The sequence below is a fragment of the Pelobates fuscus genome, chromosome 6, assembly GCF_036172605.1.
Source record: "Pelobates fuscus isolate aPelFus1 chromosome 6, aPelFus1.pri, whole genome shotgun sequence".
Lineage (NCBI taxonomy): Eukaryota > Metazoa > Chordata > Amphibia > Anura > Pelobatidae > Pelobates > Pelobates fuscus.
In genome coordinates this window covers 134611105-134638601 of record NC_086322.1, presented here as the reverse complement: position 1 = coordinate 134638601, position 27497 = coordinate 134611105, and the positions used below count along the sequence as shown (strand labels likewise).

General features: G+C 41.4%; 1 protein-coding gene across 1 annotated transcript in view; it reads right to left on the bottom strand.

Moving 5' to 3' along the window:
- Positions 1-27497, bottom strand: part of LOC134615515 (bifunctional heparan sulfate N-deacetylase/N-sulfotransferase 4-like) — a 423933-nt gene that overhangs the window by 161478 nt on the left and 234958 nt on the right. Inside the window, exon 7 of the mRNA XM_063460046.1 lies at positions 21999-22127. Within this exon, the coding sequence (XP_063316116.1) occupies positions 21999-22127 (129 nt within the window). The remainder of the gene's footprint in view (positions 1-21998; positions 22128-27497) is intronic.

Here is a 27497-nt window from a genome sequence, read left to right as displayed (position 1 = left end):
TTGGTGTGATTTGGAAACAAAGAGACTTTGTAGGAGCCGATGGAAAAGCCATTTCACACACAAATCTCATTCAATCACTCCTAGATGCTATACTACTTCCATCTGAAGTAGCTGTTATACACTGCAAGGCACACAGTCTGGGTAGTGATGCCATTTCTAGAGGTAATGCCTTGGCTGACAAAGTGGCAAAAGAAGTTGCAGCCAAGACTCTTTACTATGAAATGTTTCCTGCTATGCTCAAACCTCCCACATGCCCTACTGGCAGTTTACTTTTGCAGCTCCAAGCCTTTGCAACGCAATCTGACTTTGATTTTTGGATTAAAAAAGGTTTAGAGAAAGATCAGAATGATCTTTTCTCTAAAGAGGGGAAAATAGGCATACCTGAAGCCAGTTGCTTTATTTTCATCAGTCAGGCACATGGTCCCGGTCACAAAAGCTTAGCAAGCACCATCCAACTCCTCATGAATTCATTTTATATTAGGAATGTCAGGCAGCATGTACAGTCTTTTGTAAGATCGTGTGAATCACATCCAAATATTCCACACAAATCACAGCACGAACATTTGCCCCCTCCAGCTGCTCCTTTTACACACTTACAGATTGATTTTATTCATGTACCTAAAATTGGTAAGAAACAACAATACTTACTGGTCATAGTTAGTGATGTACCGAACTGTCCGCCGGCGAACAGTTCCCGGCGAAATTAGCGTGTTCGCGTTCGCCGCGGCGGGCAGACACATGCGCAGTTCGATCTGCCCCCTATTCGTCATCATTGGGCAAACGTTGACCCTGTGCCTCTCGGTCAGCAGACACATTCCAGCCAATCAGCAGCACTCCCTCCCTTCCACACCCTCCAACCTCCCTCCCAGCATCCATTTTCGATTCATTCGGAAGATGCATGCTTAGTGAGAGGAGGGAAAGTTTAGCTGCTGCTGATTAGATAGGGAAATTGATAGCTAGGCTAGGGTATTCAGTGTCCACTACAATCCTGAAGGACTCATCTGATCTCTGCTGTAAGGACAGCACCCCAAAAAGCCCTTTTTAGGGCTATAACATCAGGCTGCTTTTTTTTTTTTTTCCTGTGTAATGTAATTGCAGGTGCCTGCCTGCCAGCTTCTGTGTGAGGTTCACATTGGATACTGTGCCTATTTGCCCAGTGCCACCACTCATATCTGTTTTAACAATAGGTTAAGCTTTACATTTAAAATAAATATTTTTTTTTCACTGTAATAGAAGAGCAGTTGCCTGCCTGCCAGCTTCTGTGTCAGGTTGGATGCCTTGCCCATTTGCACAGTCAGTGCCACCACTCATATCTGTTTTAACAATAGCTTAAGCTTTAGATTTTAAAGAAATCATTTTTTTTCACTGTAATAGAAGATCAGTTAGTTGTCTGCAAGCATCTGGGTGTCAGGCCTACTTCAGCGTGTGCTCTGCAGACTTGTGCCAGCGTGCTTTGACAGTTGCCACTCATATCTGGTGTCTCTATAGCGTGCTTTTACAACCAAAATTTTGTTTCCACTGTAATAGAAGAGCAGTTGCCTGCCTGACAGCTTCTGTGTGAGGTTCACATTGGATACTGTGCCTACTTGGCCAGTGCCACCACTCATATCTGTTTTAACAATTGGTTAAGCTTTACATTTAAAATAAATATTTTTTTTTTCACTGTAATAGAAGAGCAGTTAGTTGTCTGCAAGCGTCTGTGTTTCAGGCCTACTTCAGCTTGTGCTCTGCAGACCTGTGCCAGCATGCTTTGACAGTTGCCACTCATATCTGGTGTCTCTTTAGCGTGCTTTTACAAAGAAAAAAGGTTTCCAGTGTAAGCTAATAGCAGACAGTCAGTGTCCTTCAAGCGGCTCTGTCAGGCCTTCCTTCAGCGTGTGCCCTGCACAACCCTGCCAGCGTACTTTGACAGTTGCCACTCATATCTTGTGTCTCTATAGCGTGCTTTTACAACCAAAATTTTGTTTCCACTGTAATAGAAGAGCAGTTGCCTGCCTGCCAGCTTCTGTGTGAGGTTCACATTGGATACTGTGCCTACTTGCCCAGTGCCACCACTCATATCTGTTTTAACAATTGGTTAAGCTTTACATTTAAAATAAATAATTTGTTTTCACTGTAATAGAAGAGCAGTTGCCTGCCTGCCAGCTTCTGTGTCAGGTTGGATGCCTTGCCCATTTGCACAGTCAGTGCCACCACTCATATCTGTTTTAACAATAGCTTAAGCTTTAGATTTTAAAGAAATCATTTTTTTTTCACTGTAATAGAAGATCAGTTAGTTGTCTGCAAGCATCTGGGTGTCAGGCCTACTTCAGCGTGTGCTCTGTAGACCTGTTCCAGCGTGCTTTGACAGTTGCCAATCATATTTGGTGTCTCTATAGCGTGCTTTTAAAACCAAAATTTGTTTTTCACTGTTATAGATTGAATAGCAGTTACTTGTCTTCAAGCGGGTGTCTAAGGCCTACAGTGTGTGCTCTGCAGAACTGTTCCAGTGCACATTGCCAATCATATCTGGTGTCTCTATAGCGTGCTTTTAAAACCAAAATTTGTTTTTCACTGTTATAGATTGAATAGCAGTTACTTGTCTTCAAGCGGGTGTCTCAGGCCTACAGTGTGTGCTCTGCAGAACTGTTCCAGTGCACATTGCCAATCATATCTGGTGTCTCTATAGCGTGCTTTTAAAACCAAAATTTGTTTTTCACTGTTATAGATTGAATATCAGTTACTTGTCTTCAAGCGGCTCTGTCAGTCCTTCCTTCAGCGTGTGCTCTGCAGAACTGTTCCAGTGCACATTGCCAATCATATCTGGTCTCACAGTAGCTTGCACGCATAGTACCACTAATCCCCAAAAAAATGACAGGCAGAGGCTGGCCACCCCGCAGGGGCCGTCGTGGTCGTGGTGCTGTGATTCCCTTTTGCCCTAGAATAATGCCCAGTTTTCAGAAGCCACGTACCCTGAACTTGAAAAGTTCTGAGGACTTAGTTGACTGGCTAACACAGGACACCCAATCTTGTACAGCCTCCGCTCGGAACCTTGACGCACCATCCTCCTCCAGCTTAGCTTCAGGCACCTCTCAAGATAGCACTCACCCGCCTGCCGCCACCACCAAAACTAGCACCACAGCCGCTTTACTTGGTATGTCAGAGGAGTTATTCACACACCCGTTTGAAGAAATGAGTGATGTGCAACCATTATTGCTAGAGGATGTAGATAACAGGGATATGTCTCAGGCAGGCAGCATTAAACACATGGAGGTACGGTGTGATGATGATGATGTTGTACCCGCTGCTGCTTCCTTTTCTGAGTTGTCAGATACAAGCGAAGCGGTTGATGATGACGATGCGTCCATGGATGTCACGTGGGTGCCCGCTCGGCAAGAAGAAGAACAGGGCAAAAGTTCAGATGGGGAGACAGAGAGGAGGAGGAGGAGACGAGTTGGAAGCAGGGGGGGGTCTTCGCAAGGAGCTAGTGGCACAGTCAGACAGCATGCATCGGCACCCGGGGTCAGCCCGACAGCACGCCAATCAACGCATGCTGTGTCCACCACCAGAATGCCGTCATTGCAGAGCTCAGCAGTGTGGCATTTTTTTGTGTGTCTGCCTCTGACAACAGCGATGCCATTTGCAACCTGTGCCAAAGGAAACTGAGTCGTGGGAGGTCCAACACCCACCTAGGTACAGCTGCTTTGCGTAGGCACATGATCTCACATCACAAACGCCTATGGGATCAACACATGAGTACAAGCAGCACGCCTACTCTAAGCCGCCATCCTCCTCCTGGTCCAGCATCTTCAGCCACGTCAACCACTGCTGTCCTTCTTGCCCCCTCTCAACCATCCGCCACTCCGTCTCCCGCCTTGAGCAGTTCCCGCTCATCTGCCCACAGTCATGTGTCTGTCAAGGACATGTTTGAGCGTAAGAAGCCAATGTCACCAAGTCACCCCCTTGCCCAGCGTCTGACAGCTGGCTTGTCCGAACTATTAGCCCGCCTGCTTTTACCATACAATCTGGTTGAGTCTGAGGCGTTCAAAAAATTTGTAGCTATTGGGACACCGGCCGGAATTTCTTTTCACAAAAGGCAATCCCCAACTTGTACTCGATTGTGCAAAAGGAAGTCATGGCATGTCTGGCACACAGTGTTGGGGCAAGGGTCCATCTGACCACTGATACCTGGTCTGCAAAGCATGGTCAGGGCAGGTATATCACCTACACTGCGCATTGGGTAAACCTGCTGACGGCTGACAAGCAAGGAATGCGTGGCATTGCAGAGGAGTTGGTGACACCGCCACAAATTGAAGGCAGTCCTACTGCCACCTCCTCTACTCCTCCTACTCCATCCTCTTCCATAACCTCCTCGGCTGAGTCCTCTTGTGCCGCTGCTTCTTGCTCCACATCAACGGCACCCCCCCAGCTCCCCAGGTACTATTCCACATCCTGGATACGGCAGTGTCACGCCGTCTTGGGTTTGACTTGCTTGAAAGCAGAGAGTCACACCGGACAAGCACTCCTGTCCGCCCTGAACGCACAGGTGGAAAAGTGGCTGACTCCGCAGCAACTGGATATCGGCAAAGTGGTGTGTGACAACGGAAAAAAATTGATAGCGGCATTGAAGTTGGGCAAGTTGACACATGTGCCGTGCATGGCACATGTGTGTAATCTGATCGTACAACGCTTTGTGCATAAGTACACAGGCTTACAGGACGTCCTGAAGCAGGCCAGGAAGGCGTGTGGCCATTTCAGGCGTTCCTACATGGCCATGGCTCACTTTGCCGATATCCAGCGGCGAAACAACATGCCAGTGAGGCGCTTGATTTGCGACAGCCCTACACGTTGGAATTCAACACTCCTAATGTTCGACCGCCTGCTCCAACAAGAAAAAGCTGTTAATGAATATTTGTATGACCCGGGGTGCTAGGAGAGCCTCTGGGGAGCTGGGAATTTTTTTGCCACGTTACTGGACGCTCATGCGCAATGCCTGTAGGCTCATGCGTCCTTTTGAGGAGGTGACAAACCTAGTCAGTCGCAACGAAGGCACCATCAGCGACATCATACCATTTGTTTTCTTCATGGAGCGTGCCCTGCGAAGAGTGCTGGATCAGGCTGTAGATGAGCGTGAAGAGGAAGAGGAAGAGTTGTGGTCACCATCACCACCAGAAACAGCCTTATCAGCATCGCTTGCTGGACCTGCGGCAACACTGGAAGAGGATTGTGAGGAAGAGGAGTCAGAGGAGGATTGTAGCTTTGAGGAGGAGGAGGAGGAGCAAGACCAAACACAACAGGCATCCCAGGGTGCTCGTTGTCACCTATCTGGTACCCGTGGTGTTGTACGTGGCTGGGGGGAAGAACATACCTTCAATGACATCAGTGAGGAGGAGGAACGGGAAATGAGTAGCTCGGCATCCAACCTTGTGCAAATGGGGTCTTTCATGCTGTCCTGCCTGTTGAGGGACCCTCGTATAAAAAGGCTGAAGGAGAACGACCTGTACTGGGTGTCTACGCTACTAGACCCCCGGTATAAGCAGAAAGTGGCGGAAATGTTACCGAATTACCGCAAGTCGGAAAGGATGCAGCATTTGCAAAATAAATTAAAAAGTATGCTTTACACAGCGTATAAGGGTGATGTCACAGCACAACGGGAATCTAACAGGGGGAGAGGTGGAAGTCATCCTCCTCCTCCCACGACCACGCCGGCAAGGACAGGACGCTTTAAAGACGTGTTGTTGATGGAGGACATGCGGACCTTTTTAAGTCCTATGCATCGCCACAGCCCTTGAGGATCCACCATCAGAGAGCGACTCGACCGACAGGTAGCAGACTACCTCGCCTTAACTGCAGATATCGACACTCTGAGGAGCGATGAACCCCTTGACTACTGGATGTGCAGGCTTGACCTGTGGCCTGAGCTAACCCAATTTGCGATAGAACTTCTGGCCTGCCCCGCTTCAAGTGTCCTGTCAGAAAGGACCTTCAGTGCAGCAGGAGGTATTGTCACTGAGAAGAGAAGTCGCCTAGGTCAAAAAAGTCTAGATTACCTCACCTTTATTAAGATGAATGAGGGATGGATCCCGAAGGGACTGACACTGGGCGATACATTCGCTTAAAAAAGGCCTGATGAGATGAGCTGCCTTGGGCTAAAAATGGTCCACACGCTGCTGTATTTTAGCTCTGAATGACGTTTGACTTGCGTGACTTATCCGCCACCAACTAGGGTTCAAGCCGCCATGTTTTAGGGCACTTTCTGCCTGTGAAACAAACATCAATTTTTCTGGCCGCTGTTACAGCAGCGGCTGCAACAATACCAAATTTTTCAGGCATGTGTACATGCCTAATTTTTAGGCCCACTGGTGCAGCACTGTGGCTTCAGAAACCAAACCAAAAATTAAAATCCTCCAAGATGGCACCAATATACCAGTGGTCTAAGCATCTTCCCACCTTGGCCTAAAAAGGGGAAGTGATTCAACAATTAAAAATCTCTGCCATTTACACGTCCACTGATAGGAGACGCGGAAGGTATTAAACTGATATGAACAATACTCCACTATTATCAGTAGGTCCGTCCCTGTGATTTATGCCCCCCACCCACCGCGCAGGGATGGGGGACGGGGGGGAGGATAGTAGGCCCCCCATTGTGATTTATGCCCCCCACCCACTGCGCAGGGGTGGGGGCCGAGGGGGGGAGGACAGTAGGTCACCCCATTGTGATTTATGGCCCCCACCCACCGCGCAGGGGTTGGGGAGGACAGTAGCTCCCCCCAGTGTGTATCAGGGGCTTTGAGGACAGGTGTCAATCCATACCTGCCAAGTGACCCTATGTAGGGGGAACAGTCTCTATTCTGCTCTGTGTCAGTGTGTATCAGGGATCATTAGGATAGGTGTCAATCCATATCTGCCAAGTGACCCTATGTAGGGGGAACAGTCCCTATTCTGCTCTGTGTCAGTGTGTATCAGGGGTTTTGAGGACAGGTGTCAATCCATATCTGCCAAGTGACCCTATGTAGGGGGAACAGTCTCTATTCTGCTCTGTGTCAGTGTGTATCAGGGGTTTTGAGGACAGGTGTCAATCCATATCTGCCAAGTGACCCTATGTAGGGGGAACAGTCTCTATTCTGCTCTGTGTCAGTGTGTATCAGGGATCATTAGGATAGGTGTCAATCCAAATCTGCCAAGTGACCCTATGTAGGGGGAACAGTCCCTATTCTGCTCTGTGTCAGTGTGTATCAGGGGTTTTGAGGACAGGTGTCAATCCATATCTGCCAAGTGACCCTATGTAGGGGGAACAGTCCCTATTCTGCTCTGTGTCAGTGTGTATCAGGGATCATTAGGATAGGTGTCAATCCATATCTGCCAAGTGACCCTATGTAGGGGGAACAGTCCCTATTCTGCTCTGTGTCAGTGTGTATCAGGGGTTTTGAGGACAGGTGTCAATCCATATCTGCCAAGTGACCCTATGTAGGGGGAACAGTCTCTATTCTGCTCTGTGTCAGTGTGTATCAGGGGTTTTGAGGACAGGTGTCAATCTATACCTGCCAAGTGACCCTATGTAGGGGGAACAGTCTCTATTCTGCTCTGTGTCAGTGTGTATCAGGGATCATTAGGATAGGTGTCAATCCATATCTGCCAAGTGACCCTATGTAGGGGGAACAGTCCCTATTCTGCTCTGTGTCAGTGTGTATCAGGGGTTTTGAGGACAGGTGTCAATCCATATCTGCCAAGTGACCCTATGTAGGGGGTACAATCTCTATTCTGCTCTGTGTCAGTGTGTATCAGGGGTTTTGAGGACAGGTGTCAATCCATATCTGCCAAGTGACCCTATGTAGGGGGAACAGTCTCTATTCTGCTCTGTGTCAGTGTGTATCAGGGCTGGGCTTTGAGGACAGGTGTCAATGTTAGGTGATTTCTGCCCTTTATGGATTAAAAGCAGACTCTGCATAAACTGTGCAATTTTCCATGGGAGTTTTGCCATGGATCCCCCTCTGGCATGCCACAGTCCAGGTGTTAGTCCCCTTGAAACAACTTTTCCATCACTATTGTGGCCAGAAAGAGTCCCTGCTGTTTTTAAAATTCGCCTGCCCATTGAAGTCAATGGCGGTTCGCGCGGTTCGCCGGTTCGCGAACATTTGCGGAAGTTCGCGTTCGCCGTTCGCGAACCGAAAATTTCGGGTTCGCGACAACACTAGTCATAGTTGATCAGTTTAGTAGATGACCCAAAGCCTTTGTGACATCTAGGGAAGATGCTAGGACTGTAGTGAAGATTCTTGCTACTGAAATTATTCCCAGGTATGGCTGCCCTCTGCAGATTAACTCTGATAATGGCCCGGCTTTTGCCAGTAAGGTTACCCAGGAACTTGCTAAATTCTTGCAAGTTACCTGGAAGTTTCACATACCTTATCATCCACAGAGTTCAGGGGTAGTTGAAAGGATGAATAGGACCATTAAGGAGAAGCTTATGAAAGCTACTGCAGGAACATGGGTAAATTGGACAAAATATCTTCCAGCTATTTTAGCTGAGATAAGAATGACTCCCCCCAAGGTGACTAAATTATCTCCATTTGAGATTCTGATGGGACGACCTTTTCCCACACCCTGGGCCAGGGAACCACTTTTTATAATGTCTGGGGATTTACAGTTAATACAAGAACAATATGTACAGGAATTGTTGATAAAACTGAATGGTATATATGGCAATGTTTCTTCGCAGTTTCCCTTACGTTCACAGGAACCTACACATCCATACCAGCCCGGTGACAAGGTGTATATCCGTCAGCTGAACAGAACCAAGAAAGGAGGATACCCTTTTGGACCACCTGCTACTGTGATTGCTGTAACCAGAACCACTGTCCTCACAGATTCCCACGACATCTGGATTCACGCATCCCGAGTGAAGCTGTGTCCAAAGAGGGGAACCAAGGAAGACAACACCACTCCTCACTCGGAAACAGAAGAATTTCCCCTTAGCGAAGCATCATGGCTTTCACACCATATCGTAGATTGAGAGGATCATACGAACCTGAGACCAAGATTATGTTGTGCGCTATGCTTTCTGGAGTTGTTATACTCCCTCTGATATTGTTCCTTGAATGCCATTATGAGTTCAAGTCAATGGGAAGTTTGAAACCTGTTTGTTTCTGGAGAAAAGACTCTGACACGATGAACAATTCTTCAATACCCCCAGCCCAATTAGGTCTTAGCCCCTCATCTAGCATTCGTCACACACGCTCCCTCAAGAACTTTTCTCCACCACCTTTCTATCAGCATGTAATATGCAATCACTCATTGACTGAACGCATTTGGATAAATTTGATAAATAATAACCCTTAAAAGTACCAGTTACCCATATGGAATGTGTCCACAGCTAATGAAACCGATGCATTATGTTTGTTTGAAGGTTCACGGAAAATTGTTAGATCTTATAACGCAGAAATGTGCACAGTTAAGGTTGCTAATTACACTAGTATCTGTCTGTGCCACCTTATTTAATATAAGTTCTGATGGTAAGAAAAAAACACCTAAACAGGTTGGGGATATATATTATAAGAAAATTAGTGAGGTTGCATATTTATGTAAACAGACAGGCCTTATTACTTTTAATAATGATTATACAACTGGTACCATTAATTGGAAAAGGGGACAAATGTTAGTCATTAATATACACTACCTTATATTTTTACACCTTATTACTGTCCTTTATCCTCTACCATAGAACCAAAAGTCAACAACGACACACACACACACCTATTCCATCCACATTTGTTAATACAACTGCCTTCTTACAAGCTGTACATATGTCATTAAAAATAACTACTCCTGTTGTAACATTATGTAATACAGCAAACAAAAGGCAGAAAAGGGAATGGTATGACACACTGTTAGGAGGTGCTGGAACCAATATGGATATACTAAATAGTATAGACATGGAGACCCTCAAAAATAAGTTAAACACGGCCAGCATGCATATAGGGACTGGTTTCCATGCTACTGCAAACTGGGCTCCAACTGCTGTTAAATCACAGGTTACAGGATTGGAATTAGATAAATCAATGTATAACTATTTAGGTAATTTAACTGTTGCAACTATGAAATGCACTACAGGTCTAAGTAACTAGAGTACTTGTGCCATCAGGTATTTATGGATGCAACAACAAAGATCGGCATTAGAAGACACACTAATGATTCCTAAACTAGAGAAGATTAGAGGGATGCTTAACCTCACAGATAATGAATGGTTACTTCTAAAACCCCAATCCACTAAATGCAATGAATGGTTAACTGGTAATGTTTCACATTTTTCATGCTCATGCTTTTTTACACTATATCATACATCATCAAAGGATGTTAAATTAGCTTGTCAATTTAACACATTACCAGTACCAGTTTATGATCTCTTTGCTAGGAATTTAACCTGGTGGGCACCCACATACACAGGGGACTATATTTTTCCCAAAGATAATATGACCTATTCCCTCAAACACTGTGTTCTCACTGACAAAGGATATGCATGTTGACACTCGTCCCCTATTTACGAACCATGCTTACTCCAGAATGAACTTAACAAGTGCTTATGGCACATATATCCTGAAAATGATTTTACCATGACATAAATAAGTACACAACATATGTGTTTAGCAACTAATCTCCCTACAAAGATAATTACTAGCAATACAAGTATTAATCTACCTCTCCCTTTTTCAGGATGTTTGACTAATACTACCTGGTTAGATCTTAATGGCACCCAATATTATTTCAGCAACACAATCACTTTAGACAAACATATTAATGCCCTATTAGGCTCGCTGCCTTTTGAAGATTACCATTTATCTCTTGAGACTATTGTCCCCTAATGAAAGGAAAACAAAATATGTTTAAACATCTTGTCACACACAGGTAGCCACACATATCCTAAAAGGAGAACTCCTTAAGGTGAGTTCAGAAGTTCAGAATGATTTAGCCCATCATTGGTACGATGCTTTTACTGGTTGGTCCCCTACTGGATCACAGATAATGAAATCATTCTTCTATCCTCTTGTTAATATAGTCCTGATTTTATTTGGTATGATTTTATATAACTGCCACCTTACTTGTACATTGAGGAAGAGAATACAGAAATTAATTCATAATGCAGAACAGAAACAATTGGAAATTCTCCTCTCTGCCACTGGAGGGTATCAACTAGTGATGTCGCGAACATAAAATTTTCCGTTTGCGAACGGCGAACGCGAACTTCCGCAAATGTTCGCGAACGGGCGAACCCGGCGAACCGCCATAGACTTCAACAGGCAGGCAAATTTTAAAACCCACAGGGACTCTTTCTGGCCACAATAGTGATGGAAAAGTTGTTTCAAGGGGACTAACACCTGGACTGTGGCATGCCGGAGGGGGATCCATGGCAAAACTCCCATGGAAAATTACATAGTTGATGCAGAGTCTGGTTTTAATCCATAAAGGGCATAAATCACCTAACATTCCTAAATTGTTTGGAATAACGTGCTTTAAAACATCAGGTATGATGTTGTATCGATCAGGGAGTGTAAGGGTTACACCCGCTTCACAGTGACAGACCAAACTCCCCGTTTAACGCACTGCAAACAACCGCAAACATTCCATTTGCACAACCGCAAACTCCCCATTTGCACAAGGTTGGATACCAAGCTAGCCATGTCCCGTTCCTTGTCCTCACTGATGTCATTGAAGGTCTCTTCCTCCACCCAGCCACGTACAACACCAAGGGTCTCGAAAGGTGACAACAAGCCCCCTGTATTTTTTTTTTAAATGTACACTACTGTTACACCAGATATGAGTTGCACTGGTGGGACACTGTGCCCTGGCAGGCCCTGAAACGCACACGTGTGAAGGAAACTGATTGCTATTATTTCACAGTCAAAAAGTTTTTTGTTTTTTTAATAAATGCAAGCTATTGCATCCAGATATGAGTGGTGGCACTGGGACCACCTTAAAAATATTGGATATCGCTAAAAATCATGATCACTATATACTTTCTCTACAAACCTCTAAAACAAAACAAACTACTCATCCATCCGCTATACCACTTTATCCCACTTAGAACTAGTGCCCAGTTAAAATACTTGACTCTTACTTACCCACACTCAGTTATGCCACACACATTTCACCACTACTCTCACTGAATCCCTCTGACTACGGCTAAATTAATCTTCTACATCAGAACACTACTCCTAAGATTGGGTTGTATCCATGTCTCGGGTCTTTCATTTAGAATAGGAGCAACTTCAGTCTCCTTCAACACTGACACTCCAGTGGGCAGATGGAAATCCTCAGTCTACAACCGATATATTCCTCATCCCGAGAAAGATATATTCCTCATCCCGAGAAAGAAATGAGGAAAGCTTTTAAAAGTTTGGCTTTGTAAATTTGATGCAATAAGTGTGTTTTTCTTTAATACCTTTTCACCCTCTTTGCATGAACCCGATTTACATATATTACTAATATGTTTCTGAACATATATATTATATTATTCACTCACTCACTCTCTGGGCCGGCCTAAGACAATCCAAATTCTTCCCAACTTGGGAAAAGGGAGATTTTATTCCGGTTTTTAGTGATATGGTTTTAAATGAATTTGAAACATTACCAAAGAATAATGGAAAGGAGAATCTCACTAAAAAGAAAAAAAAAACGCTTTGAAACAACTTAAAGAGAATCATGAACTTGTTATAAAACAAGCGGATAAAGGAGGAGGTACAGTCATTCTATACCGTGAAGACTATTTGAAAGAAGCATATAGAATTTTAAACGATAAAGATACATATACTGTTTTAAAATCTAATCCTATGGAAATATATTAAAAAAATGCTTTTTAAATTGTTGACGGAAGGTCAAAATACAAATATTATTAAAAAGGAATGAATTTGAATATCTTTTTATCAAATTTCCAAAAATGGCCATATTCTACTACTTGCCAAAAAATCACAAGTCACTTATTAACCCTCCCGGGAGGCCAATAATCAGTAGCATTGGCTCTCTGACCAGTAATGTTTCAGAGTATGTAGACCATTTTTTACAAAAATATGTTCCAATGGCTCGCTCATATATAAAGGATTCAAATCAAATTATTGTAGATGTAGAAGGCCTGGTGTGGAAACAAAATTACATCTGGGCCACGGTAGACGTTGCATCTTTGTATACGTCGATTGATCATGAGAAAGGTATTAGAGCTATTAAAGAAACTTTGAGAAATGATATAAATATTCATGAAGCACAGGCCACTTTGATTTTAGACATCATTCGTTTTATCCTTTTTCACAATTTTTTTTTGGTTTGAAGGTACATATTACCTTCAGACTAGTGGAACAGCAATGGGCTCCAGGTTCGCACCTAGCTACGTGAATTTCTTTGTGGCGGATTGGGAAGCTAAAAATATTTGGAATAATAACCCTTATGGTGCGAACCTGGTGCTCTATATATCGATGATGTCCTTATTATCTGGGAGGGAGATAGACCACTTTTAGAATAATTTTTATCGTATATTAATAATAATACCTATGGACTGCGTTTTACAGCTGAAACTCAGACTGAGAGTATTAACTTTTTAGACCTTTCTTTTTTTGTGACATCAGGAGTCATGTGTAATAAAACTTTTTTTTAAACCAACAGATGGGAACAGCTTTATAGAATATTCTAGCTGTCACCACCCAAATTGGCTTAACAATATACCGAAAGGACAGCAAACGAGACTCCTTAGAAATTGTACTAATACGATTGATTTTAAAGAACAGGTTAAAATGCTAAATAACAAGTTTGAAAAAAGACATTATCCTTCACAACTACTGATTAATTCAGAGAAACAGGTGGAAAATAAAGATAGGACTAAACTCTTTAAAAATAAAAAAAACCTATAAGAAAAATAATAAAGATTACAGTGTTTCCTTTTTAACCAGATATAACAATAACGCACATTTTGGCCTATTTTAAAACAAGATCAATTGTTAAAGAATATTTTACCAAGTAAACCTCAGATTATCTATAAAAAAACTCAGAATTTTAAATCAATTTTAGCTCCTAGCGCTTTACCTTGTATCAAACCCACCAAAGAAGAAGTAATTTCTGGTAATAATGTTAATAATTTTCTTAAAGAAAAACCAAAAGGTTTTTTAAATGTGGACAGTGCAGTACGTGTAAATTTCAGAAACAGAAAACAACAGAATTTACATGTACTGCTACTAAAGAAGTTTTTAAAATAAAGAATTTCATAAATTGTCAGACAAAAAACTTAATTTATTTACTTGAATGCAAATGTGGTATACAATATGTAGGTCGTACAATAAGAAAACTGCACATTAGAATCTTGGAACACTTTAATGGTATAAAAAGAGGGAACATAAAACATAGTGTCCCCAAAAATTGCATAAATTGTACCCATTTTAGTTTCCAAGATTTTAGATGTATAGGGATAGATACAATAACCCCTCATTGGGGGTGATACAGAAAAAGCGCTAGCTATGAATGAAACAGAGTGCATTCAAAGACTTAAAACCACTTCTCCAAGAGGTTTAAATGTGGATTTGGATTTATTCATTTTTATGGATTTATTTTTATAATTTGTATAGATTTTATTTTTATTGATTTTTATTAATTTATTTTTTATGAATTGATTCATTAATTTTTTTTATTATTATTTTAAAGACTTTTAAAGGAATCTGATAATGTCCTCGCTATGTCCCTCAGCCGAATGAAATAATCATCATTACAGATGATTTTTAGAATGAGCTTTTGGTGGTTAATTTTATTTTGATATTTCTATAATTTCTTCTATATAGATATAGAAAACTATGTGTATATAATACTATATGAAATGTACCATTGTGTCTCTTTTCTCTCTTTAGTATTTTTAAAATTAAATATGCAATGTATTTCTTATTTGTTAAATTTATTATGTATGATGTTGAGATTTAAAACAACTATTTTAGTATTATTAAAATTGTGAATACTGTATAAATTGCAAGATGTAAATTGTCTACACGTTTAAATGTAGTTTTTTAAGTGCATACACACTATTCCGTAAGACCAGGTGGTCTAATACGGAAATGTGTCCGCCGGCATAAATTATCAATAAAGTTGTTTGCGTTCCAGGCTGGATGTGCACGCATGCGCGGTAATGTTTTGCCGTAATGCACATGCAAGCAACAATGAAAGCCGCGCAAATTCGACAGTTTAAAAAGCCGGAAGAAGAACAGACACACAGCTCCTGAAAAAGTCTATAGGACAAAACGCGTCGAGCGGTCAGAAAGCCTGCCAGCATCCCTACAGTTTTGGATCATACACAGCCCTGAAGTCCAGCTCACAAAAGACTGACTACTTCTTGGAGTCTTTGGAACTGGGATCCACCTGCAAAAGGGATTTTAGCCCAGGAAGGGGCTGACAAGCTTTTTTAGCACAATTTTTTGTGCAACTACATTTGTGAGTGTATTTGTTTTTTATAATTTTGTTTATTGTGTTATTAAATACTTCACTATATATTCTATTGTTTTTATCTCTTTACATGACTATACATGTCTACAATATGGTAAATATATTCACACGTTTGTGATTGTAGCGCCCCCGGTGGTATATGTTGTCTAACTTTACTATATATTTGTTTGCAAATACAGTAAGCAGAATGAAGCATCTCTGCCAAATACAGTAAGTAGAATTAGGCATTGCTGCCAAATACAGTAAGCAGAATGAGGCATGCTACGTACGATTGAAATAGGCTGAATTTGCGTTAATTGTAGAATTTTCCATATCCAAATGGCTGAAAAGAACAACCGTTATAGAAGCCGTGGCTGGGCTGGATACGGCAGTGCCCCATAAGCGTCTAGTGAGGCAACTGTTTACTAGAGTGAGGTAAAACAAATACTTGTGTGGGCCACACTAGGACAAGACCAGCTTGTTTAGAGTTTAGGCAGTTTGTGTTGATGACCTTTGAACTGGAAGAAGATGGTGCTGCGCTGAACCAGACATTCTCATCAGCCTACAGCTCGTCAGACCCTAGGGTAGGGAAGGGGGGAGTCCACAACTTCAGGCCAAGCCTTCCAATATATATATATATATATTACATTTCTCTACTTATACAGCGATAGTTTCTATATTAGTTTATAGTAATCCTATTTTCTCCTGGTAGATTTTGCATCATTCCTGACTACTTTGGATTGCTTAGAGTCAATGTTTCAGTTTGAGCAGAACATTTCTTACCTGGATAGGAGCCAAGGTTCACCCCTCTCCCACCTAACACAAAAAACCTAGCTGGAACCTCAGTTGTAAATTGTGAATCATGTGTCACCGCTATTACTGTCCACTCATGGTCCTCTATATGATAAATGATGCAGACTCTTTTGTTAGCAAACAGGTTGCTTCATTGTTCAATGTGTAACAGATATATCTACTCATCTGGACACTAAGAGCTTGGCACACGATTTTTCTTCTGGCAGAGATGATTATGAGAAGCTGAACCTCTAGATGTTTTTTGTATTCTAATATTGTATTTGCAGTGGCATTATATTTTATTTCACAGGCGTTATATCTCTGGAGATTTGGTTTTCTTTCTTGCTGGTTTTGCTATAAATATAATCTTAGGTATATTAGGACACTAGTGTGAGACCTTAATTAAAATATATTATAACAACAATGAGTTTATAGTCAGGAGAGATAAAAGCTAACAAGAGTATGCTGCCACATCTAAGCAGGTGATCCACTTTATATGATAATTATACATGAATAGCAGCTGGATGTATAATTTTCTGATATTTGTTGTATTTGCATATAATTAAAGGTGCCTCATAATATCTCAAACTCAAAGGATAAACAATTACCTAAATCATTTAAATGGGAAGTTTGTTTTAAGACCATATGTATAATTATTGCCTCTCATCTAAATCAACATATCAATTATAATGATAAATATTTCTTGCTCTTTTGGCCAATTATCTGCAGTCAGAAGTAATAACAGAAATATGGGGTCATGAATTAATTGCAATCATTATTTTTTGTGTAATAGATTGAAAAGTGCTTTTCATGCAAAATGCATGTGCCCATCTGGACAATTTTAATGATATGAAGAGCAGCCAATAATATATCTGAAAAGCTTGTTCCTATGTTCTTTATCCTAAAAATCTGTAATCACTCCATCAAAAACATGATAAGATAAAGCCTTGTTATAAGTTTTTTCCTAGTGTTTTTCTGTCTTTGTGTATTTTAAAATCTTTATAATATTTTTGTATATAATTGTCATTATTGAAAAAACATGAATGATATTAATTAGCCATAACTTATTCAGGGTTAATGTTAAATTAGTATATGAAAGCTCGGGGAAATTCAGCGCTTGTAAAATACTGGTACAGTTCAAAAAGGCTAGAAGGATAGGTGTAGCACCTAAGATGTCACTTATTAGAAGCTGAAATTCAGCTGCAGCTTGAATTCTAGGGTGGAATGATCCCCGCATATGGATACAATGGAGTACAGGTTCTGCATGCAGTCCTCATAATGATGGATTTTATAGTAGATATGTGTAGTAAAATCACAGTATATAGTGCACTATGCCAAACAAAAGAGCAGCAATAAATCACATATTATGGAGCCTGAATAGTGACTCCAAAGGTACAGCGTGAAGTGGCATGATTCCCATTCTAGGAAATAGGTGATGGTGGTCTCTCTCCGTATGTATATAAAAGAGAGAATAAAACCACAATAGTATACACCATAAAGTGGAGTGAGACAATAAAATAAGTAGAAACTTACTCACATGTGGTAGAGCAAAGTAAGGTTTGCTCAATCCAAAAGACACATGTGGTATTTTATACTCACCAAGGATATGGTATTCAGGAATCCTGCAGCAAACAATAGAATTCAATAAAAAGGTACTTTTACTTATATATTTTAGTATATACCTTCTAGTTAAAAGCTGCAATATATACAATGAAGAAGTATTTTGCAATACGTATTTTGCAATATACACAATGAAAACTTATTTTGTAATATTTATATACATCTTTTAAAACTTGTGTTTTGCTTCATGTGTAGTCTGATAAATTGTTAGCTAAAATATTAGCTTAATCTAGGACACGTGAAGGTCTATTCCAAAATATCAAAAGGCTCAAGAATTTTAATTAATAGGTCTAATACTGTAACTGCTGCTTAGTGCTCTTCTATATTAGTCTGCCAATTTTAGATAGCAATAATAGGCTACGAATGCTGGGAAGAGGATCAGCACAACACTATAGGGAATCGGTGATTATGGTGCTTAAAATCACCCTTTAAATGTTACACCCAGATAAAATAAAAAGTAAAAAAAATAAAAAAATATTTTTAACGCATTTCAGAAGCTACTCCATATGAAACTCCAATGAGTTCAAATTAAAATGCACCGAAAGGCCTATTAGCCTTTAAACTGCGAGAAATATACAGGCTACAAATTTAGATATTGGAGTCTGCAGAGACTGCAAACGTAATCCTTGGTTCCTCACAACTTGGCTCTCTTACACGCTGGAAAATATTGTGTGTGCATCTTGGTTCTGTGCAAACACATACAGATGTACACAGCTTCACTTAGTAAACTGGTGACTGGTTCTTACATTAAGATTGCTAAGCCCCTATACTTCCATGGCCATCAAGTTGCTAGGTATACAAATGGCATATCTTGAATTACTCAGAAAAAAATGGATTCACAGAATTTACAGATCCATGGAGCAGAGCACACCCATGAGTTGATCACATGCAGTTCCTTGTGAATTAGTTGAAGAGGAATCTCTCAGATGTATATGATTATTATGTGTGTTCAAAAAAAAACAAGGAGCAAAGGATCAATGAATCATGAATTATTAAAATTTTTTTTGCAAAAATAGACTAAAATATGAAAAACATCCAGATAAGCATTACACTGAATGTAAGAGAAAAAAATAATACTTTACAAAACAATTAACACTGATGTTTTGTAAGGGCAAAATTTAATTGCTGACAGATTAAGCAATGGTACATACTAATTCAGCAAACATAGTAGCTGTAATTTCATGAATTTGTATAAAATGAGCCAAACAGTATCAACATGCTTGAGTGCCTGATTGCATTATTATCAGATAATATAATTCTTATATATATTGCAGGGTCCAAATCTCTTAAGCAATAGCACCAAATAATATCAAACAACAAACATAGACAGTGAAATTTTCTTTGATCTGTATCAAATGGCTCTTTTGTCTATTTAAAAAGGTGGGTAAGATAAGTAAAGAGATTATATAAAAACATAACACATAGATGTAAAAATAGAAACCCATCACTTGCTTTCATATATTCCTTTGACAACCAGAGGACTGTTCAATGCATGTTAGTGTTGAATTGTCGATTCCTTACATTTTGAACCTCACTCATCACTGACTTACATAAATAGACATGCCCGCCTAAAATATGCAGAAAACATTGAGGGATCTATGCAATAATACTGTGAATTGTGGTTATGTGGAAACTAAATTGCAAAGTTAAGAATCAAATTGCCAAGCTACACGGTGCTTTCTTTTAGCTGAATTAAAAATACGTCCGACTATACTATTTGGTTTAACCCTTTCACTATGAAGTTCTTAGGCTAAGAAAAACAACTAGAGCAATTCTTTCAGAACTAGTATATATTAGACTGTATACCAGTATATATTAGACCAGCCATGTCAAACTCGAGGTCAACTAATATTTATGCAGCCCGCAGGCCACGGCGAGGGAGCGCTGAGTGTAAGCTCTCCCTGCTCAGCTCCCCGCAGTGAGGCCGGTAACCGGAATATGACGTCACTCTGGCTCCCGGCATCACTGCGGCACGTGAGGGAGCTGAGCAGGGTGAGCTTACACTCAGCGCTGCCTCACGGCCTGTCCACCCGCCTGCCTGCCCAGCAGCCCCACTAGACCCCAGGTAAGTAACCAACCCAGTCTGTGTGTGTGTGTATAGGTGTATGACTGTGTGTGTGTATGGCTGTGTATAGGTGTATGGCTGTCTGTGTGTATAGGTGTATATATGTGTGTCTGTATATGGCTGCCTGCGTGTATGGCTGTCTGCATGCATGGCTGTCTGCGTGTGTGTTTGGCTGTCTGTCTGTGTGTGTGTGTCTGTGTGTGTGTAAGTGTATGTGTGTGTTGGAGTGATTCTGTGTGTCTGTGTCAGAGTGTGTGTTTGTGAGTGTGTGTGAGGGTTTCAAGAAGTAATGGGAGGATCCGTTTTTTTAAGGTGCGGATGGGGCCATTGGCGGTATGCCAGAGGCCGGACTCTGTACACTGTTTGTTGGCTGTTTTTTTTTTAAACATGGGCAGGGGTTTAGTAGACAAGGGGTGACTGGGATTTAGTAGACGAGGGTGGGAATGGGATTTAGTAGACAAGGGGGGCTGGAGTTTAGTAGACGGGGGGCTGGGGTTTAGTAGAGGGGGGAAATTGACGTGTTTTTTTTGCGGCCCACATAAACTTAAACCTGTTTATTTGGGTTGCTAGCCTTTGAGTTTGACATGCTTATTAAACTGTATACTAGTATATATCAGACAATTGCATTTGGTTTCAAGTTAATTGCAGGACATCCAAACCTTGGGTGATCTTCAGGTTTTTCATATTCTTTAACGCCTAACCAGCATATGGATGTGTTATAAAACAAAAAAAAAATGGCCAATGGACAAACAGTTTTGTTTATTTCATAATTTGCTATTTGTGTCAAAAAAGAGACCATTGATGGGAAAAAGATGATTGATGGTTAGGGAACAGCCGCTACATTTTATTCACAGGTCAACTGAGGAGTGACCAATGGAGTGAAAAAAGAAGTAGCAGTAACAACAATCTATGGTTATATAATTATATACTGTAATATGTAGTTAATAAATATATAATATATCAATATGGTTTGTTTTTTTGTTTACTGTCTTTTCCCCCTCTATTGGGTACTTCTTTTGATCTGTGAACCAAACGGTAAACTGCTATCAGTTTACTGCAGTTTACTGCTGAATATATACGCAATACTTGTATTGCTTATATATTTTGTAGAACACAGACTGGGAATTTTCATACTCTTTGGGTTAGTCTAAATTATTTTTCTAGAAATGATTGTTTGGATGATATTTGCCTGTGCCACATCAATTTATTTTGGTCAACCCGAACACATTTTATTTTTGGATAAATGTATTTTTGGATAAGTTGATTTGGCTGAACCAAATTTTTTGGCCATGCAAAAGTCTAGCATATACAGAGCAATTTGTTTACATGGACTGCATAGACTCCATTGTAATACTTAATTTGTTTAAATGCCCCATTTATTACATAGATAAATAAAAGTGTTAAATATCCTGCTTATTTGTAATAAATTTGTTGGGAATTACATAACTTTTCATGATAATGTTTGTGAGTTACCTGACTAAAACCAAGCATGTAATGCTGATATAGCGACTTATGCTCTGCAAAACAATTTTCCTCTCTCTGTCTACTAATATCATATAAGTCAACTATTTTGGCCCTAAAGGTGAAATTCACTTTAAATTCACTTTTAATTCTCACTTTAGTGATAATGTAAATTAAGCATTTAATCAGACCGATGAATACAGCACACATTACTCCACATAATGTCTTTGAATTATTACACATTTGTGAGGATTATTCATTAAAGTTTCAGTTATGTAAAGGGCAAATAAATAAAATTACAAAAATCCAAAACTCAACTTTGTTAAAGAATAGTTATTATGAACAATAATTTCCGATGAGCAATCCTCCACATGTCATGAATAAATCATCAATATCAATATTTCATCAATATATCATCAATAGTAAAAATATGTTTAATTGTGAAATGAAACAGCACTTTTAAGCCATGATGGTACTTAAAATTAGTAATTAACTAAGGCTGTTTCAAACAATACATATAAATGGACAAATGATGAATGTAACACTGCATGTTAACTATTAATTACTATGATGAAAAAGCAAAACATTGATTATGCTTATTGCTTTCTAAAAGGTAATAAGCAGTACGAATGGAAGTACTTACAGGGTTGAGAAGCACAGTAAGAAAGAGTTCCCCTCCTCGAATACTTTTGTCCAATTCACTGGGTCCACCAGGATATTCTTTGTAAAAAATGGTATGCGTGAATAAGCCACAGGTTTGTCGAGGCAAAACCTGATAAAAACAGGAAATGAATAAGCAGTCTTAATAAATTCGTTTTTCTTTTGTGTTTCAACCATAAAAGAAAACTTCAAGTACTATAACCACCGTATGATATTGTAGTGGTTATGGTGCAATGACTCTACAGGTACAGTGGCTCCAATTTTTGTTAACCAAGCTATTTTATTAAAGAAAGAAGATTATTTGGCCCCAAAGCTCCCCACAGGTTGAGACCTCATATGACGGATATGTTGCTAATCCCACTATTTTGAGGCTAAATACTACTGATAGTGGCCAGGGCCGGTGCTAGGATTTTTAGTTACACAAGCGAAGATGTATTTTGGAGCCCCCCACCCTCCTTAAAAAAAAAAAAAAAAAATGCATCTTCACCTGTGTGTCTTTCCTCCCAAGCCACAGGCACACAGGCATAATTTTTCAGTCACACAGTCAAAGTCATACAGGTACACTGTCATACAAACACAGAAATAATCATACAGAGACATACAGACACATACAGTCAGAGACATACACACATACAGGCAGAGACATACATGCATACAGAGACATGTAGGCATATAAAGACATGCATGCATAAAGAGGTATACCATCATACAGACACATCCATACATACAGGCATACAGAGACATGTAGGCATATAAAGACATACATGCATAAAGAGGTATACCATCATACAGACACATACATACATACAGGCATACCGAGACATGCAGGCATACAGAAACATACATGCAAAGACATACAGGCACATGCATATATACATACATACACAGGCATAAAGAGACATACATACAGAGACATACATACAGAGACATACAGGCATACAAAGACATACATGCATACAGAGACATACCGTCATACAGACACATACATATATACAGGCACGCAGAGACATACCGGCATACAGAAACATTCATACAAATACATACAGGCATACAGACACATACATACGTACATACAGAGACATACAGGCATACAGAAACATACATACAGGCATACAGACACATACATACATACATAGGCATACTGTCATACAGACACATACATACAGAAACATGCATACAAAGACATACAGGCATACAGAGACACACAGACACATACATACATAAAGGCATACAGTTACATACAGGGAGTGCAGAATTATTAGGCAAATGAGTATTTTGACCACATCATCCTCTTTATGCATGTTGTCTTACTCCAAGCTGTATAGGCTTGAAAGCCTACTACCAATTAAGCATATTAGGTGATGTGCATCTTTGTAATGAGAAGGGGTGTGGTCTAATGACATCAACACCCTATATCAGGTGTGCATAATTATTAGGCAACTTCCTTTCCTTTGGCAAAATGGGTCAAAAGAAGGACTTGACAGGCTCAGAAAAGTCAAAAATAGTGAGATATCTTGCAGAGGGATGCAGCACTCTTAAAATTGCAAAGCTTCTGAAGCGTGATCATCGAATAATCAAGCATTGCATTCAAAATAGTCAACAGGTTCGCAAGAAGCGTGTGGAAAAACCAAGGCGCAAAATAACTGCCCATGAACTGAGAAAAGTCAAGCGTGCAGCTGCCAAGATGCCACTTGCCACCAGTTTGGCCATATTTCAGAGCTGCAACATCACTGGAGTGCCCAAAAGCACAAGGTGTGCAATACTCAGAGACATGGCCAAGGTAAGAAAGGCTGAAAGACGACCACCACTGAACAAGACACACAAGCTGAAACGTCAAGACTGGGCCAAGAAATATCTCAAGACTGATTTTTCTAAGGTTTTATGGACTGATGAAATGAGAGTGAGTCTTGATGGGCCAGATGGATGGGCCCGTGGCTGGATTGGTAAAGGGCAGAGAGCTCCAGTCCGACTCAGACGCCAGCAAGGTGGAGGTGGAGTACTGGTTTGGGCTGGTATCATCAAAGATGAGCTTGTGGGGCCTTTTCGGGTTGAGGATGGAGTCAAGCGCAACTCCCAGTCCTACTGCCAGTTTCTGGAAGACACCTTCTTCAAGCAGTGGTACAGGAAGAAGTCTGCATCCTTCAAGAAAAACATGATTTTCATGCAGGACAATGCTCCATCACACGCGTCCAAGTACTCCACAGCGTGGCTGGCAAGAAAGGGTATAAAAGAAGAAAATCTAATGACATGGCCTCCTTGTTCACCTGATCTGAACCCCATTGAGAACCTGTGGTCCATCATCAAATGTGAGATTTACAAGGAGGGGAAACAGTACACCTCTCTGAACAGTGTCTGGGAGGCTGTGGTTGCTTCTGCACGCAATGTTGATGGTGAACAGATCAAAACACTGACAGAATCCATGGATGGCAGGCTTTTGAGTGTCCTTGCAAAGAAAGGTGGCTCACCTTTATATTGGTCACTGATTTGTTTTTGTTTTGTTTTTGAATGTCAGAAATGTATATTTGTGAATGTTGAGATGTTATATTGGTTTCACTGGTAAAAATAAATAATTGAAATGGGTATATATTTGTTTTTTGTTAAGTTGCCTAATAATTATGCACAGTAATAGTCACCTGCACACACAGATATCCCCCTAAAATAGCTAAAACTAAAAACAAACTAAAAACTACTTCCAAAAATATTCAGCTTTGATATTAATGAGTTTTTTTTGGGTTCAATGAGAACATGGTTGTTGTTCAATAATAAAATTAATCCTCAAAAATACAACTTGCCTAATAATTCTGCACTCCCTGTACATGCATACAGAGACATATACACAGACATTCAGAGACAAACATACATTCAGTTACATACATGCATACAGAGACATGTATACATGGATACAGAGACATACATACATGCATAAAGAGACATGCATACATACAAACATACAGAGACATACAAACATACATACAAACATGGATACAGATACATACATACATAGACATACATTCATGCAGAGACATACATACATACAGAGACATACATACATGCATGCATACAGAGACATACATACATGCATACAGAGACATACATGCATACACACATACAAACATGGATACAGAGACATACATACATACAGATACATACATACATCCATACATACAGAGACATACATACATTCATACAGAGACATACATACATACATACAGAGACATACATACATTCATACAGAGACATACATTCATACAGAGACATACATACCTGCAGAGACATACATACATACATACAGAGACATATATACAAAGACATTCACAATTACATACTTACATCTGTTAAATCTTGTCCCTGGGGTGCATGCTGCCCGGCTCTGTGGAGTCCCGTCCTGCACTCCAGCCCCATTACTGGGCACGAGTCTCACTGTGTGGTACACAGGAAGCAGGGATATGATGTCATTCATATCCCTGCCCCCTCCACACAGCCTGCGTCAGACACCAGGGTAGGAGGTGGGCGGGCAGAGACTGGGCTTCGCGGGCAGAAAGATCTGGACTGCGCTCGTCCACAGGGCCGGTGCTTGGATTTTTAGGTACATAGGTGAAGATGCATTTTTCCGCCCCCCCCCCTAAAAAAAACCCTTCACCTATGTGCCTCTTAACCAGCCCCTCCCTGGTCCCTTCCCTGTCCCTTAGTGTTCTTCTCCCCTCCCCCCTCTTTTCCCTGTCTCTTGGTGTTTCTCTCCCATTCCCTCCCTGTCCCTTGGTGCACCCCACACCCCTTTAGTGGTCACACTCCCCTTCCTGGTGTGTTAGTGTGTACAGAGTGTAGCGGAGCGGGGCGCGGTACAGGAGCTTCAGTTTTCTGTACCCGGCCGAACTGACAGGGAGTGCTCTCTCTGTGAGCACCTCCTGTCAGTCTGGCCAGGTACAGGAAACAGAAGCTCCTGTACCGCGCTCCGCTCCGCTACACTCTGTACACACTGACAGTCACACACTCAATGACAAACACACAGACGTCACTGACAGACACAGACTCATTGACAGACACACTGATAGTCACACACAGACTCAATGACAAACATACTCTCACTGATTTGACAGACACACACTCATACACTGACAAACACACTCATCATACACTGACAAACACACTCATCATACACTGACAGACACACTCATGCACTCACATACACACACACAGATGCACTCACTCACACACACACGCTGTCACTCGCAGACGCACACTGTCACTCGCAGACGCACACTGTCACTCGCAGACGCACACGCTGTCACTCGCAGACGCACACGCTGTCACTCGCAGACGCACACGCCGTCACTCACAGACGCACACGCCGTCACTCACAGACGCACACGCCATCACTCACAGACGCACACACCGTCACTCACAGATGCACACGCCGTCACTCACAGACGCACATGCCGTCACTCACACACACACAGACACATACACTCACACACAGACACATACACTCACACACAGACACATACACTCACACACAGACACATACACACACAGACACATACACACACACAGACACACACACAGACACATACACTCACACACAGACACATACACTCACACACAGACACATACACACACAGACACATACACACACACACACAGACACATACACTCACACACAGACACATACACTCACACACACTCACACACATACACTCACTAATTATTTTACAAATAAATATTTTCCACCCAGCCTCCCTACCTGGAGAGCTGGTGTGGATGATGAATCCTTCCCTGGGGTCCAGTGGGGCTGCTGGGCGGCTGTGCTGAGATCAGACGCGGCGAGGGAGCTATAACCTCTCTGCTCTGCTCCCTCGCGCGCTGCCTGTCTGCTGATACCGCGGGAGCCGGAAGATGACGTCATATTCCGGCTCCCGCGGTATCAGCAGTCAGACAGCGCGCGAGGGAGCAGAGCAGAGAGGTTAGAGCTCCCTCGCCGCATGTGATCTCAGCACAGCCGCACACAGCACCGGGGGCCGAGATGGTGGCCCGGCAGGAGGGAGAGCTTCCCTCCTGCCGGTCACTGAAATCTTGCGCCCCCAGAGCCCGTGCGCCCTAAGGCGGCCGCCTGTGCCGCCTTATGGACGCGCCGGCCCTGCTCGTCCACACTACAAGTAGTAACTGGCTGGTGGGGAGCGCAGTGCGCTTCCCTCCTTCCAGTCATCCTGATGTTGTGCCCCTAAGGCCTATCCATGGAGAAACACGTTAAATGTATTGTTTATAACTTTTTTATCACTATTTTGGTTCTGTTTGTTTATCTCCACATATACACGGACGAAATAATTTATACTTAAACCTGTATCCTTGAGTGGGGATCATACCACTTCAAGCGCTATCAGAGGAGCCATGTTTTACTTGATCTATAGGCAGGTATTATTCCTCCCAGGTGCATACACTGGAGCTGTATTGAAGCTCCAGGAAAGTAAGAGTGCACATCTTTTAT